General features: G+C 45.2%; 1 protein-coding gene across 1 annotated transcript in view; it reads right to left on the reverse strand.

Annotated features, from left to right (window-relative positions):
* Positions 1-290: 290 nt before the first annotated feature.
* The window catches only part of EPHB1 (EPH receptor B1), a 453,710-nt gene continuing 436,452 nt past the window's right edge, over positions 291-17,548 (reverse strand). The window contains exons 13-16 of the mRNA XM_033212584.1: positions 13,499-13,648; positions 6,338-6,531; positions 5,352-5,507; positions 291-1,727 (exon numbers count right to left, since the gene is read on the reverse strand). Coding sequence (XP_033068475.1) covers positions 1,619-1,727; positions 5,352-5,507; positions 6,338-6,531; positions 13,499-13,648 — 609 coding nt within the window. The 3' untranslated portion in view covers positions 291-1,618. The remainder of the gene's footprint in view (positions 1,728-5,351; positions 5,508-6,337; positions 6,532-13,498; positions 13,649-17,548) is intronic.

Consider the following 17,548-nt stretch of genomic DNA (forward strand, 5'->3'; position numbering starts at 1 on the left):
TGCAATGTGTAAACTAAAATCAGGGTTGATAGTGTATTCATGGCGATTGTTTGTGTTTATTTGCCAGCGACTTCTTAAGGCTCTTTTATTCAGTTTTTCTTTTGGGTCACATCTGTGCCAGTGAGTTTAATATATTCTGCTTCTTGGCATTCATGGAGTCAGGGATGTGTTCCTTCCCTCCCACATTAGAAAGAAGAAAGACAGTTTTTAAGGATTCTCTTGAAATTTGGGGACAACTCACTGGGGTCCAGGTATACACACTCTGACACCATTTTACGTAAACCCAGACATGCTTCTGCTCATTTTAATTAGACAGATAAAATTAGCAAGGAGATTAAGGTAAAAGGAGAAATTAAAAATAATTAAATGTTAGGTGGAATTTACAAAAGTGAATTGAACGATGAGGTACAATAAGGAATGTAAAGAGAAACACAGACACATTTGAAACATTCCTCGGATGCCACACAGCTTAAGCCAGTCCATAGGTAAAGCAAGAATTCTCCCTTGTCACTTCTTGAATTGCAGATTCCAGTGATGTGAAAGAACATTCTCCAGAAACACTTTCCTTCTCCTTTTCTTCAGATGTTATCAGGAATAATTAATCAGTCAGTATCATTCCAGGATGGCTCACACTGCATCCAATTCAAACCACTCACCTGTTTCCTGTCTGAATTTGCAAGCTTTTTATTTTTTTCCTTTCATTTTATTTTTCTCCCTCTCCTCTCTTCCCATTGAGCCAATAGGCCGATTGGGCCAACCAGAAAGCCAAACCAACACCACATTCCAGCCCCTTTGGATTTCCTAGGGACAAAGACTTCCCAGTTCTTTCTTGTTTGCATCTGTTATGAACAAGCACAGTTATTTTATAACGCAGACATACATATGTGTGCTTTGGCACACGGAAACAGGTTTTTCTTTTTTTTTTTTCTCCAATTTGTGGTTTCTTTTTCCTTTTTGCAGAAAATGCAAACAAAAGAAAAACGAGGTTTTCAATTGAAGGTACATCTCTTCTTCAATATGAAGACATTAATTGAATTGGTTGGATCCCCATGCAGTGGTCAGCAAAGTCCTTTGGCAACTGACAGAACAACATCTGGAGACTCAGGAGCTGGGTTTTGTTCGAAGAAACTTCCCTACAGGAGTCATGAGCAAAGGGAAACGAGTGTGGGAGAAGGGAGGGGACTCTCAGGGAGGAGTACAAAAGGAGAAAAGAAAAGAATGTCATTGGTGAGGAAGAAAATGGAACACTGCTTCTGTTTCTTCCCTCTACCTCCTTCCCTTTCTTCCTGTGGATGGGCAACTCCAGCCCACTGAGGATGGGAGCTGGGTTTACTCTTGTTCTCCTGATGCATATTGTTTTGCCTTCACTTCTGTTGAACATCACCTTTTTATATTTTTATTATTATATATTTGGTTTCCCACGGCATCTCAAACATGCTTCTGTCACTGAGAAATGAAGGCTGCCTATTAGCAACAGGTCCGGTTGATTCTTCACTGATGGAAATGCATTCCTCAGCTGAGAAGCCAGTCTCTCCAGTATATTCCACAGTGGTCAACCTCTGGTCCCCCTTGACCTTGGTCCTTTTCCCTCCTCTCTTTCCCCAAGAAACAAGAGTTCTCATGCCATTGCTGTTGGTGACTGACTCATCTGGACCCTCATAGAATGAATGCTGTTCAGGATCTTCTTCTGATGGCCTGCTAAGGTGACCCCTATTCTCAGGAGGTCTCTAGGAGGAAAGAGCCAGAAAAGAAGTCACTTTAGTGTTAGGTCAGCTGTTCGCAAATCAAAACGCATCACTAAAGCCATGCTCCTGGGAAGTAGCCATGCTACAAAAATCCAACTAGCTTAAGTTTACCCAAGTTTTTGGCAAACTTGCAATTAGAGATTTTCCTGCTCACTTTCACTTTCTCCCTCTTCTCTAATACCCCCTCAGCTTAGACAATCCTGGGAGTGCTGCGCCTTGTTCCAGGGGTGCGTTCCTTATGTACGGGCTCTAAGGCAGCCCCTTCATTGTCTCCTGACCCTCAGATGGACTGGAATTTTCCTCTGCTATTTTTTAACACTCCAAGTGCACACTATATGGGGTTTAAGTTATTCTGTGGAGTTTTCTGCCTAAATTAGTGATCATCCGCTGAGACCGAGAGGATATGGGGCTCACCTGGTCTTCTGATGTTCCCCCTGAGTTTCCATTTTCTGCCTCCGTTTGAATTTTAATGTATGTATTTTTAAGAAGAGTGGTCTCAAAATAACTAAAATGTCTGCCCAATCAGGAATCCAAGGAATATGTCCAGGATAGAGCACTGAATTGGATTAATAAGAACAAGTTCATGGCTTATAGTTGACCTGTGCTAGACCCATGCATTCTTTCTTAGTTAATAACAATACATAACACTGCTTGAATGCATCCCACGTGCCATATGCTATCTCATTTAAACCTATGTGAAAGCATTTCATAAAACTAGAGAAACCACTGCAAACTCAATGATGATAAAACTTTAACAGTAACCATTTTTTGTGTGCATGCTATGGGTAGATAATGGATCAAGTGCTTTGCATGTGCCATTCCATTAACCTCCCATCACAGACTAATGAGATGGGCATTATTATTTATAATAATTTATAAATTATTTATAAACAAGGCAAGCAGAGCTCAAACCACCCTGGAGAAAGTGGTGGCTCCACCATTTCTGGAAAAAAAAAAAAAAAAAGACCTCAGAGAGGTGGAGCTGGACTCCAGGAACACTGACAGAAAAGCTGTCGGAATGTCAGGAAGCTGTCCCTGGGGGCTCAGCTACGAGGTGGATCACCACCACTCTTTTCTGGGTCTCAGCAAGAGAAGTTAAGTAATGTGCTCAAGGTCACATAGTAGGTAAGCAGTGGTGGAGCTGGTGTTCAAATACAAGACAAGTTGGTTCTCAGCACCCCTGCAGGGATGCTGGCAGAACTCTTCTAAGGTCCTGACTGTATTTCCTCTAAAGCCCCCCGAATCCAGCACAGCTGATTGTTTTGTACACTGCACATCAGACCCTGGTGAACCCTTGGCTGGATCTCTGTCCACAATGCCTTGGCTGTCCCACCCCATGCCCCTTTTGGTTAGTAGTCAGTCTCCCAAGGGATACTGCTGGTTGAGATGCTCAAAGTGTTCGTGTCTTTTTGGCAAATACTTTAGGGAGGCATGCTTGAATTTTGAATTCACAGATTGTCCCACAATCTATTTTATTAAGTTGCTTATTTTCCTTTTCCTTCTTTTACCTCTCAATAAACAAATCAAATTGCTCTAATAGTGTGTGGACATTTTTTGAACGAAATCCCTTAATTTACAGTTTCACTTTCCTTTTGGTCTTCCCCTTATCTTTTTCATGTGATTATTCTCAGACTGAGAGAATTCTTTTAGATCCTGGGGGATTATGTGACAACGGCCCCCATACGCAGGCAAATCACAGTGGGAAAATGGAGTAGCCAGTCTTCATAAACACCTGATTCTATCTCTGAACTCAGTCCCTCTGATTATCTAGGGGCATCAATTTTCACTCTAAAAGATGAGGAAGCTGGTTTTCCACTGGGAAGTGCTTCTTTTCTATTTATTAATTTTTGCTGTCTATTTGACAGTCATTCTTAATGGCAGGAACCATCTTTTTTTGGCATCACCAGGAAATGAATCTAGTTTTTTAGAAATGTATTCTGATGTTCAGTGGATCCAAAGCTAGACACACATTCAAACCATCTCCCTGGAGAAAGTGGTGGCTCCACCATTTCTGGAAAAAAAAAAAAAAAAAAAAAAGACCTCAGAGAGGTGGAGCTGGACTCCAGGAACACTGACAGAAAAGCTGTCGGAATGTCAGGAAGCTGTCCCTGGGGGCTCAGCTACGAGGTGGATCACCACCACTCTTTTCTGGGTCTCAGCAACCAGTTTGCCCCAGTTGCAAGGAGGAAATCCCAGCACCTTGCATTGTGCCCATTGTATAATAGGTGATCAATACGTGTTTGCAGACTGATGGATGAATGAATCTTCTACCATAGGAAATGTGTATTACAGGCTGCCAGATTCCACAATATGTGCTATCGGTACATGTTGTAGCCCACGGAGCCCATGAAGTCCCCCTGTGTGTGTGTGTGCGTGCGTGTGTGTGTGTGTTTGAAGGGTAGAGTTAATTTCCTAGGTAGGATTATGTGAGCTTCTGTGAGTACAGAAGGTGAAATTTGACTCTTGCCAACCTTAATCCAGTGGTTCCCAATCTTTGCTGCACATTAGAATCACCTGAGGAGCTTTAAAAACTTCTGATGCTCAGATCTCACCACAACTAATCAGAAGGTATGGGAGTGAGAACCAGGCATCAATATTTTTTAAAGGTCCTCAGGTGATTCCAGTGTGCAGCAAAGCCTGGGAACCACTGAGGCCCTGGGGTGGACAGGTAGCAGAACATTGAACTGGCAGTCAGAAAAGCAGGCTTGTGTCCCAACTTTGCCGCTTGTGAGCACTAATGTCACGTAAGTTCAGAATCTGCAGAATGGAAGTGGTGGAACTAGATAAATATTTCCCAGACTACAGTTCTATAAAACCCTGCCCCTTGAAAATATGGTTCTATGGTATTTAATAATTTTAAGTGGGTTCCTTTATTTCAGGTTTTCTCATGGCCTTTATAATGCTAATATGAGCAGTGAATCTCCAAGAGGGTGATAAAGTGTACAATATTTCCCAAATTTATTTGACTGCGGGACCTTTTTTCCAAGGAGAACCTATTAACATTTCCCACAACTGGTGCTTCTCTGAACATTCTTAGGGGAAATGCTGGACCACATGGATCTTTAAAACTCTTTCTGGCTCTCATCTTATTTGAATAATTTTATTTTGTGTATTCCTCTAAACTCCTGTGGGAGCCACAGACTGGTAAATAATTGTGGGGGATGGAAATGCATGCTTATTGACAACTGCTATCTAAGTATAAGGACAAGCCCCCCACACATCTCAGACTGTTGCTGAATCAGTGCAATGCTTTTCCTGCTATGTTATTTAAAGTACTGGCTGTCTGTGTTCTTTCCATCTGGATGCTCTCTTTGATGAGTCGAGTTTAAAAACTTAAATGGGGAAGAGACTCTGGGTGATTAGGCAAATGACATATGGCTATAACTTTGAAGAACTCTCATTTGGGGCCCAGAGTGGATTTCCACCTCCCTACCCTACCCTCACATCCCCCTACATCTTTCCAAGGTGCTCCCTGTCCAGGCCTGGTCTATACAGAGACGGAGCTCCAGGGATGAGGCCAGAAATAGGACTCACAGCATCTGCAATAGCAGGGAAGGAGCACTGACCCCTAGGTGTGGCCTGGACAGAGAGATTCTCATCACTTACTCTGAAGTCATCTGGGTGACCAGTTGGAGGGAGGTGAAGCCAGCAGTGAGGAAGCTGTCCCTGTACTGGACCATTTTGATGGCGCTGAGCCAGTCATCCACGGTGGTAAAGGCCGTGAAGTCTGGGATGGAGCGGTCGAGCAGGGGCTGGGAAGGCCTGGTGAGACAGAGAGGGGCAGATGACCACACACTGCAGACATGCATGGACAGTGCCCCAGTCTGGCCTGACAACTGACTTCATGGAAGGCAGCATTCCTGATGGAATGAGGATTATAGTGGAGCCCTGGGCTGAACCTTTCTTCCTCATGGAATCCCAAATCAGCATGACTTCTATATCCAGGTGGCCAGTGTCTCTGCCTCTGGGTACTGTCACAGGTCAGTTAACCCAGACAGGCAGATTGACATAGCGTTCAGTCTGAAGGGAACAGAAGGCTCCCAACTCCTTTGTAAACCAAAATTTAGGAACCTCACCATTCAAAGACATGATCCTTTTAAAAATATGCATATTTTACCACAACCTCCCCAGATATATTGGTAACATTTTTTTTCCCTAGTTTCATCCTTAGCTATTCGAAAAAAAAATGGAGCAATGAGACCCACTGCTGACCTTCTCTGGCACATTTCAACGCAGACACCCAGGTATCCAAACCAGAAATCCGGGTGCTATCTTGACATCTCCCTCACCCTCAACATCCATGTCCAATCCTTCACCAAGTCATAAAGATGTTGTCTCCCAAATTGACAAAACTCATTTACTTTTTTCCACAACCATTATCCTGATTTAAGACACTATTTTCTCTATCACGAGCATTGCAATGTTCTCCTACCTGTGTTTCTTCATGCATGTGTGCTCTCCTCAACATAAGGCCCACACTGTAACTAGATACTGTTTAAAACATTTGAACATGATCACGGTTAGAGGCTGCTGGCTATGCCCCTGACCATGAAACCACCCATGTTTAGGGATCACCATTTCACTAGACTCACACAGCGGTGATGGTTGCCACAGTCTTGAGACTTGCCGGGTTCCGGATCATCTTGTCTAGGGTGTTGACAATCTCTGCAAAGCGGGGCCGGCTGTTCCGGTCCTTCTGCCAACAGTCCAGCATGAGCTGGTGTAGAGCAGCTGGACAGTCCATGGGTGGGGGCAGCCGGTAGTCCTGCTCGATGGCATTGATGACCTGCAGTGACATACAAGGAACAGGTGTGACTGCGTGACTGCCACTAACCAGTCACTCACAAATCATCCCCTTTATATCTAGGCTGGCTCAGATGCCCTTGCTCTGTGCTCACACACCTTCTGCTATAATGGATTTTCTGTGCACTTGGTTTATCCCCCTAGACTTTGGGCTCCTAGAAAGCAGGGGCCACATCATAGTACTTCTTTATGTCCCCAGTTCCTGGTGCAGGGCCTGACACACATGGTCCTCTGTAAATGTTTGTTGAAGAATGAGCCAGTGAACAGCTTGAGCATCTCCACCCTTTAAGAAGACATAGGGCCCAATTCTGCCTTACTGGAAGCTGGTGGCACCAGGGGTGATGAAACAATGACATGGGAAACCCAGCAAACCCACTATTTATAAAGGATGTCCTCAAAACTTGTGGTGGACTCATTCTTTCATTTGGAAGGGAAGAGAAAGGGAGGAAAGGGATTAGCATTGGTGGAGCACTTACTCCATGCTAGAGACCCTCTAGATGCGTCCTCTGCATTATTTGTCATAATCCTCATGAGGCAGCAACATGAATGGACTTGGTTAAACAAATTGGTTCAAATCAATGACAACAGTCAAAATAACAAGGTGGTCCCAAATGAATACCGTCAATCAGATTTTGGTAATTTTCACAAACTCCAGAGAGTAATTTTGTAAGGATTTTAGAAACATTAAGTACTTTGTCTGTTTTTCAGATCTTTGTGTTTTTTCATCCAGTACATCTTAACTTCAAATGCATTTAAATCAATTATGCCTACTCTGTGCTTTTTACATTAAAAAAAATTGTAAGTGACCCAAGTGCTAAACATATGAATTTATTATGGTACACCCATAATGCAACAGAAGGCCTAAAATACAAGGTAGGCCTTAAAGTGATACTACAAAAATCTACTTATTGAAATGGAAATGTGCTCATATTGTAATAGGCAAAAGAGCTGGCTGCATAACTTCAGGTATAGTATAATCTTGCTTTTGTAAAAAACAAAACAAAAACCAACTATTACACACATGCATAGAAAAGACCTTAGAAGGATATACAGCATGGTGTTAATAGCAGTTGCCTCTGGATAGGCAGAAACCTGAATATTTTTTATGTTCTTCTCTTTGCTTGTTTGAATTTTTTATTTTCTATAATAATCCTGCATTGATTTTATATTAAAATAAATAGTTAAAGCATTTTAAACAACAAAGAAAATAATTTGGAGTTCAGGGGGTTTTTGGTGTTTTTGCCTCTACTTATAAATAATCAGATTCATTTCAACTGATTATTCTTTCTTTTTTATATACTTTATAAATTGGTCAAAAAGTGAGTATTTTCAGTTAGTTTAGTTTTTACAATTTCTATGCACAGTATGTAGGACATGAGATGGGACATGAGATAAAATGATAACCAAGTCACTGGAGATAATCAAGGTGTATTAGTTCTTCTATTCAATAGGGTGAAAATCAAGCATACAAACCATATCAATTTTATCACTATATTTAAAAATCCAGTGACTGGGAATAGTCTCTTTTGAACACTGTGTTGCACTGACAATCTTTTTTCTCCTCTAAACTGTAGTCAATCAAATTCCCCTGCTATCCTCTGAGGACAACCATTTTAACCCCATTTCCCCATGAGAAAATGGAGGCATAAACAGTGAAGTAACTTGCCCAGGGGCACGCATCTAGCAAAAGATGGGGCTGGGAATAAATCACAGTGGTGCTTGATTTTAAGTTTTGAATACTTCAAAAGCTGCATTTCCTAGGCCTCTGTTGGGCTGTCAGAGTAATCTCAGCCTGGAGAACAGCCCCTGGAGGTGTCTGATGTCTTCTCGGTATGCAACAAGGGCATGGAGCTAAACTAAGTAATCTATGAGAATGAGCAGCTGGACATCATTCCCATCAGCCTGGCTCACAAACCCCGCACCCTTTTCCAGTTCCTTCCAAATAACTAGATTGAGGGTCCCAGTCACAGAATCTCCAAGTGGGCTTACCCATTGAATGGCCCCTGGAGCTCCTTCTGGGTTGCATAAGGGCAAGTTAGGTTGGGCCAGCAGGAGGAGCTAGAGTCCAAATTCAACCTCTCATGGTGCTAGGGGTCCTCAAAGTCTTCCAGTGCAGGCCAGTTAATGTTCCTGGTGGTCCCCTAAACTAATGCCATCTCTGCTCAGATCGTTAGATGCTAGAGCCCCAGATACTAATTTTCCTCACCTGTCCTGGAACAAGAAAGAGCACTGGAGTCGGGGCCTTTCTGTGAGAGCACAGCTCTGTGGTGTGACCAGCTGATCCAAACTCTTCTGGCAAGGGATCAAGAGAATGGGGACCCATACACATGCTGAGTCTTCTCCCTGTAAGCTCTAGACTGAATGGAATTCAATTCTGTTTCCCTTGTTGCCTCCACAGCATGGTATTATGGCATCCCACTGGCTTTTTTTTTTTTTTTTTTGAGATGGTGTCTCACTCTCTCGCCCATGCTGGAGTGCAGTGGCACAATCTCGGCTCACTGCAATCTCCACCTCCTGGGTTCAAACAATTCTCCTGCTTCAGCCTCCCGAGCAGCTGGGACTACAGGCACACGCCACCATGCCCTGCTAACTTTTGTATTTTTAGTAGAGATGGGGTTTCACCATGTTGGCCAGGATGGTCTCGAACTCTTGACCCCATGATACGCCCGCTTCGGCCTCCCAAAGTGCTGGGATTACAGGCATGAGCCGCTTTTTATTTTTTTAAGACTGTTCTGGTATTTGTGTTTTGTATTTGCTCTGTGTTTGGTATGTTTACTTTCTTTTTCAGAGGATATCAAAAAGCCACTGATTTTTCCTTTCTGGGCAGGTCAGCTAGGAGCACAGGTCCATTTGGCTGTGTTGGTGATAGTACTACATAGTGCATAGACCTTGGAAGTCTGGTTTCAAATCCAAGTTCCATTTCTTATTAGCTATAGAACCTTGGGAGAGTCACTTGACTTCCTGAAACTTCACAGATGAGATTGTTACAAAGATTAAATGACACCGAAGTGATGCGTGTTGAGCACAGCACAGATGAGTAGTAGGATGAATCCTCATCACACAGAAGGTGTCATTACGGCTGTGTCTATTATAGTAGATGTCTTCCCGGCAAAGAAGGGAGCTACTACTGCTCATTTTGGAGGTCCAGGAAGATAGTGTTTAAAAGCACCAAGGACTTTTCTCACTTGGCAGGGTAGAGCGTAGCCATGGGAACCCTCCACCATGTTTGTGTTTAGAAAATGGGACTTTACTCCATTTGTTACTTCTTGTAAATAATTTTGTATTTATTATTTGAGCTGATAATCTGGGAGCATTAATGCTTCTTGTGCATAGGGAAAAAAGTGTGCTTTTACCCTTCAGCCCAAAGGAAAAAATACTGAGGTCTTTCATTGGTATATGAGTAGCATTTATCCACTCAAGTCTTTGATTGAAGTACTATGCCTTTGGAGATTTATATAATCTTCTTTAGGATTTGTGTGTTTTCTAAATTTCTGAGCACATAAAATTTATAGTCAAATTACAACATCATTATATCAGAAAATAACTTTGGTCTTCTAATAGGACTTTGAGATCATTCTCTGTCACACTTGCCTCACTAGCAGGTATGGGGAACAGGGAGGAGTAGAGAAACACCTTCATTCTGGCTATCTGATGATGGCTGTAAACGCCAGTGACCAGGTTTGAATTGTATGGAAAGAGATGGCCTAAGGTTGGAGGCATAGGGTGTCCTACTGAGCAGAGTTGAAAACGGAAGTGAGTTCTGGGCTCCTTTCATTGGTCCATAAGAGGATGAGATAAGTGGCTATTGAGAAGATTGAAGATTAGAATGAAATCAGATGGCATTTCCAGAGAGAAGTAAAAGTAAAGCTGTGGGGGTAAGGAGACCAGTCCAGGCAACTGTTACCCAGAGCTCTCTGCTGTCTCACTTTGAAAGTTCAGCAACAACTCTTTTGGCCGTTGCAAAGGCCAGTGTAAGCAAATGTCCTGGGATCTAATTAAAGGGGCAGGGAGGAGGTGTGGTGAGGGGGTTGCCTTTATTCACCTGTACTGAGAAATGGTAGGTACGCGGGTTCGGTAGGGATCAGGTGCAGGTAGTTTGACCCCAGGTGCTCTCTGGGACTGGATGGAGTGACTAGAACTCCTCTGGGAAATGGGCAGAGCCCCTCCTCTTGTCCTTGCATTTTCAGGGCCTGCTCCCAGCTGCCCCCAGACATGTATTTCCCATTAGTGAGTCAGGCTATGGGTAGTGCCTACTCGACCCTGCACTGGAGAGAGGGAAGTGGAGGAGCTCAGAGTAGTGAAGAAACCAGGGTAGAGTGGGTTAAGTCAAGCTCTGATGTTACAATAAGACTGCAGTTCCTCTCCACAGACACTGCCACTCTCATTATCTCTGTCAATCAGATCCAAGCAGCAGAACTTCCAAGTTGCTCTCTCTGGCTGACAAACTCTCTGTACATGTTCAAAGACCTTCCTGGGCTCTGGAAGCCTAATTACCAGCACTCCGACTTGCCTCTGCAATTCTCTTCCTTAAAACCTTTCAATTGTCATCTGTAAAATCCTTTACCGCCACCACCTTGGTGGTTTCTGATGAGTGAGGCTTCAGTCCAGCAGCTGGGAGCCCCTCCTGGCTCTCTCCCAGGCCAGGTTGTAAGAAGCTTTCTGAATGGGCATGAAGTCACCTCTTGCCTCCCACGGGGAGAAAATTGTACTTGAGATGATGCTTAGGGGCTTTATTTTGAAGAAGCACAGCAAAATTAGAATAAACTGCTACTCTACAGATGTCCTTATTCCCTCTGAGACCCATCTCAAATGTCAAATATCCAGTAAGTCTTCCCTTACCTCCTCCACTCAAATGTTCTCAAAGCCCCATGTTTATGCCACTGGACTATAAAACCCTCAAGAATAGAACCAGCAAGCACAGTGCTTAGTCACAACTAGCATACACTGACTGTGTGTTAAATGAATAATCTGGGAATTCTGGAAGTCTAATATCAGAAATTTTATTTGTTTTCAGCATTGACAGAAAATATCTTGAATGTGAAATCTTGCTTGTCAGACAGTTTTGTAATTCATTCTATATGTGCTGAATTGTTCTTTAGCAGATTAAGGTCTTGGGCAGGATAAGATGGGTCTGATTTTTCTTTTCTTTTCTTTTTTTTCTTTTTTTGAGACAGGGTCCCGCTCCGTCACCCAGGCTGGAATGCAGTGGCGAGATCCTGGCTCACTGCAATCTCCGCCTCTGAGGCTCAAGCAATTTTTGTGCCTCAGCCTCCCGAGTAGCTGGGGTTACAGGCATGCGCCACCACGCCTGGCTAATTTTGTATTTTTAGCAGAGACAAAATTTTACCATATTGACCAGGCTGGTCTTAAACTCCTGGCCTCAAGCAATCCACCCGCCTCCACCTCCCAAGGTGCTGGGACTACAAACGCGAGCCACTGCGCCCTGCTGGGTCTGCTTTTTTTAGCTAACGTGTTATACTCATTTAGCAGCTGGTATAGACAGAACCAGGGTGCAGCTGATTTCATGAAAGCAGGCTTTGTACTGACTCCACCACTTACTGATTTGACATGCTCCAGGAGCATAGGCAAGGTGTTGCTAATCACAATAGAGGACGTAGCCATGGTTGACTTCAGGACCTGGTTAAGGATGCAGTCATTTCACCCACTCCAGGCTGGAGCCACTCTGCCCATGGCAACAGGGAGTACTGTCATAGAAGTACCCCAGCTCCTCTTTCCACAGTCTCTCTGGGAAATTGCCGCCTTTCTCAATCTTCTGAGCAGCTGCCATGGCACTAAACCTGTGGCAGGATAGCAGGCTTGCTGACTCCACAGCTTACAAGTTCCTCAGTGTTCACCCTGGCACAGAGGGGGTTATAGTGTGGCTGGCTGCCAGTGGACTTAGATCTGAACTGGGGACTGTTCTTTCTCTTTTAGCTGTAAGTTGGGAAGGATAAAAACTGCCCCCTCTCCCAAAGTGATGGGAAGGGCAAGCAGAGAACATAGATATGCAGCTTTGCAAATTGTAATCCTCTCAGCTCCAAGGGGAGGGTATGTATTCAAAGCACAAAAGAGGCCTGGTCCCTGGAGATCAGCTCAGGGTGAGAGGCAGTGTTGAAATTCAGGCAGGACTTTTCATTGGAGACTTATCAAAGCAAATCATCCTAAAAAGGCTTCCTCACCTTTTAGTAAGTATGGAGCAAAGGTTCTCATGTGGAACATTCCAAAAAGCCTCTATTTAAAGCATGTTAGATGACCCTTCTCTTCCTTTTTCACCTTTTTCCCTTGAGGGCATCCTGGGGGAGTGCTGACCTCCCCGCAGACAGAGACCCTCTCCTGTGGTCCATCTGAAGCTGACCAGCTTTGGAAAGCTTTCCACCTCTTCCTTCACTGATAGGTGATATGGGATCATAGAAGAGTGAATTCTCGGGGAAGAAGGGCCCTTTACAATTCCTCTCTTTAAAGCTAGGAGGTACAAGTTCCACAAAGAAACTGCAACTGGCTCAATGGAGCACAGCCATCAGAGGCAGAGCAGGATGGGAACCCAGGCCCTGGCCCTCAGTCCAGTGCCTCCTTCCCCTCTGTCGTGCATGGGGAAGGAAAACACAGAATCTGAACGCTTAGAAGCAGGGTAGACTTTACTGCTTAATTTGGGGCTGATCTATTCATGGTCCTCAGCCATTTGGAATTAAACAGCCCTTTGTCTCTTGGGTTGGGGTCTGTGGCCTTGGCACCTCTACAGGCTTTGTGGTCATAGGGACTTTCACACCTCCATGCTGGGCTCTTTGATTAGTTCCAACATCCATGCTAAGGGTGTCCGTGTATCCCCTGCCCTGAACACTGCAGGTTCAGGTTATGAGGCCATGAGCTGAAAACAGGAAGAACTGGTATGCTACTGCCTTTGGGATCCCTTCAATGGGGGTTTGTAGTGACAAAGTGCTGCTGACACTCACATCTTGGTTGGACATATCCCAGTAGGGTCTCTCTCCAAATGACATGACTTCCCACATGACAATCCCATAGCTCCAAACGTCGCTGGCTGAAGTGAACTTGCGGTAGGCGATGGCCTCTGGAGCTGTCCATCTCACGGGGATCTTCCCTCCCTGAAAGGAGAAAGAGTGGTCAGCCCAACCATCAGGTTTCTGGTTGAAGGCAGGCAATAAAAAACTTGGCATGCACACCCTTTCAAACCCTCACTCCCATATCTTGTGAATTATGACAGACAGGCTATTCTTGCCTCATGCACAAGCTATGTTGCTGTGCCTAGTTAGAGAAGCTCAAGGTGACCAGCATGCCTGTGCTGGCCTCTAGCCTTATGTGGACACACCACATGTGCCCCGGTTCCCTATATAGTGATTCCAATGTTGCTGCAGGGGAGGTGGGTGGGAGGAGAGAGTGTAACTGTCATAAACTTACTGGAACTACCTGAGATTGGCTGCATGAGATACAAGTTATGGTTTCCTTTGTTCCCTGGCAATGTGAAAGCTAACACATTTGGGTCAGAAGGAATCGCAATGATACAAAAGGAAAGAAGAGTGATGAAGCATGCCTCCTAAAGAGCCCTGCCACTACAAGGTCATGCTATGCTGCCCTCTGCCCCATTTTCATTGCATTCCACCTCTGGGGGGCAGGTTTTCCTAACTCTGTAGCCTGCAGATAGCCCCGGGTTTCACAAGGGTTGAATGGTCCCAGTGCTGTGGTCTTTCTACATGCTGACTGTCCTGCCAGCCCTTCAGCGGAGGTCAAGATTCCAGAGGCTGGAGATGCCCTTTTCTATAGGGGCGCCCTTAGGCTTGTTTCTCCTTCTTGCCTCCAATCCCACAATGGAGCTTTCTAAATTGGCTCTCTGCTTGGCCCTCAGCTTGTCTGCCAGACCTTGGCCAGTTTTGTTTACTTAAGGGATTCAGATCTATCCATTCATTCATTCATCCCATCAAGAAATAGGCAAAAAGTACCATTTTGTGCCAGGTCCTGCTGAGAAGCTGGTGTCCCAGAAATGAGCCAGTGTCCCTGCCCTCAAACTGAACAGGACAGTGGGGAGGCAGACAAGAAAACAGAAGCTTAAAATATACTGTTAAAAACATTGAAAAGCGAGGGAAGGTGAAGATGAGAGTAGGTACAAGGTATTCTGCAAACCAGAGGAGACTCCGCAACACAGGGAAGGGTCAGGGAAGGCAGGCAGGAGCTGTTAGAGAAGCAGTTTCTGACGGTGGTTAAGAACTCCTGGAGCCTTTGGCTGGGTTTGGATACCAGTACTGCCTCTTTCTACCTGTGCGACGGGGGCAAATAACCTACCTCTCTGTGCCTCAGTTTCTCATCAGCACCTACACAGCCCAGTGCTAACTATTATTTTCACTATGCGCAGCCCTAGAGAACAAGTAGAAGTTAACCAGGCGAAGTGACTGCAGGAGGGAAGTCCAGGCAGAGAGCAGCTTGTGCAACGGCCAGGGATAAGAGAGAGGCTGGGACATGCAAGCAATCCACAATGGCTGAAGCACGGAGTTCCTAAAGGAGAAGTAATAGGAGGTGAGCATGGAGGAGACAGCTGGCATGGCCTGTGCTGTCCCGTATCAGTGCCAATTACAGCTGTTAAACAGGGTGCCCGCCAAGGCTGTCCTCCAAAGCTCATCACTCCCTATAGCAAATATGGCCCCCCTTTTCAGTTCTTCATGCCAAATGCCAGGATTTCACCCCATCATGCTTTTTTCTATGCTTAGGCATTGTCTCACTCATAATACACGGAACATGAAGCCGCTGGCTGCAGTAGTGACAGCACAGAGCGGGGATGGCAGCTCCCTCGCTCCCCTCCTCATTTACCTCATGCCTCCACTGAAAGAGGATATTTTTATACTGCCCATTCTTACAATCTGCTCAAGTCACCAAAGATACATGGTTGACGTTAGCAAAAATACTGTAAAAATGTAAAAATGGTTAACCCAAGCTAGGGAGAAAAAAAAAAGGAGCAAACAGCAAAGTGTATTTTTATCTGGTTTCCTCTCTGGAGCCTGGGAGGAATAAAGGCAACCAGGCTGGACCTCCCCAGGCACACATCCCACTTTCTGCAAAGAAGACAGTCCTGATTTCCCCTGAGGATGGTGGCAGGCTTTTGTGGTGGGGGAGATGTCCTCAGCTCAAATGCCAGCTACACGACAAATGCCTGGAGGGCATGCTCAGGCTGTGGCTGCAGCAGGACTCTCTGTTCTCAGCATCCCCCAGAACATGAATGAATTTACTGGTTTTATCTACACGGTCCCCCACAGCTGGGAAGAGAGGAGGAGAACTCATCCAGTGAAGCAGCAGCTAACACCTGGAGGTCAATGTCGGATAGTGCAGAGACCCCAGGTTGTATGTTGCCATTAGGGGAGGTGCTGTTGTCACACCTCGAGATGGCCTGGGTTCCCCCAGAAAACAGGGGCTTTGGTTCTCTCAAAATACCTGGGTCAAGTGAGGTAGGAGAGAGTTGGAGTTTAATTAGTATACTGTGTGTGTGTGTATGTGTGGGTGAGACAGAGAGAGAGAGAGCCAGAGAGAGACAGAGAACCAGATTCTGTGTGAGAATGTATCAATCTGTGTGCGAGAGTGGGAGACAGAGAAAACTTGGCAATGTAGGTCTCTGAGTAAAAGAGAGTTAGGGCTTGCTTATCTTTTGTGTGTTTTTGTGTCAGAGAGAGGAGGGGAGATGACAGTGTGGCTCTTCTGAATTTCAAAGATTTGGGAGTCTGAGACTGTCCTCCTCTGCCAAGTCTGGAGCAAACCCCAGGGGCTGTCAGTGATAGCTGTGAGGCCGCTCCCTCTTGTCTGGAAAGTGGAAGTGCTGGCCCACGGCAAGGAGCCTTCAGCCCTCCTGCCACCTTGCACTGTTGGGCCTCACTGAACACTGAGCTTGGCCTGTCACCGCCGCCCCCCTCCATCCCAGCAGGTGGCTGAGCCTTCGAGAAGAGCCCCTGAACAGGCAGGTGACAGATGGTCATGGCAGGCTCTCCTGCTCAGCTGAAGAGAAGGGGGACACTGACCTGGGAGGCAGAACAACAGGAAATGCAAAGTCAGGGGGGCACAAGAGTGGGCACTTTGTTTCCTAGGAGTTTTAAATCTTTAAAACAAATCTTTGTTTCCTAGGACTTTTAAATCTTGTTCTTTTCAAACATCAGTCAATGTTGCCTTCTGGTGCTCAGAAGTAATCAGAGTGATGATTATTGATATAATCAGTATCAATTATTGACATAATTAATATTATCAGGTGATGATTATTAACTTGTCTTCAATTACATGAAAGGAAATCTATTAATTTAGAGGATGGTGACCAGCCCTATGGAGGGAAGCAGAAGAAAAGGAAGTGGAACCACGCTGCAGCAGGCAGGGTTCTGCCAGCCAGGTGGTCCTGCCACTGCTGCATGAGGAGCTTGGCCCAGACACCAAGACCAACACAGCCATGTGAATGTAAAGTGCCCTAAGAGCCCCCAGCTCCCCAGTGCAGCCATGAGGAAGGGGCATAGAGGAGTGCTTGCGCCACTGGGTGGTGAGGAACATCAGGGAAAAATTCTCAGGGCAGTGAAGAATGCATGGAGTTCACTGGAAAGGAATCTGCATTCATACAGACACAGAAGTGCTGACACTGGGCTTGGGGAGAGCACTGTCCCTGGCAGGGGTTTCTACAAGGTACCAGATGGCTTGCTTCCCCGGGGGATGCTAAGGGCATGGATCTGCTTTCTGCAGGGACCGGGTTTCCCTAGGGCTGCCACAGGGGTCGCTGTTGGAGCATGGGGGAGGGAGAAGAGAAGAACAGGAAGAGGCAGCTCACTATCATCAGGGTCTGAGTTCCCTTCAAGACTTCATACACACCTTCCACAGAGAGTTTTGTATTGAATGGTTGTGTTGCCAAGAATTCTTCAAATGTTTGAAAACCACTGCTTCAGAATAATTATGTCTTAACTCAGATATAAGATAAACTTAAGATTGTATGTGTGTGTGTGTGTGTGTGTGTGTGTGTGTGTAGAATGTGGTGA

This window comes from Trachypithecus francoisi, unplaced genomic scaffold (assembly GCF_009764315.1).
Source record: "Trachypithecus francoisi isolate TF-2019V2 unplaced genomic scaffold, Tfra_2.0 Lachesis_group0, whole genome shotgun sequence".
Taxonomy (NCBI): domain Eukaryota; kingdom Metazoa; phylum Chordata; class Mammalia; order Primates; family Cercopithecidae; genus Trachypithecus; species Trachypithecus francoisi.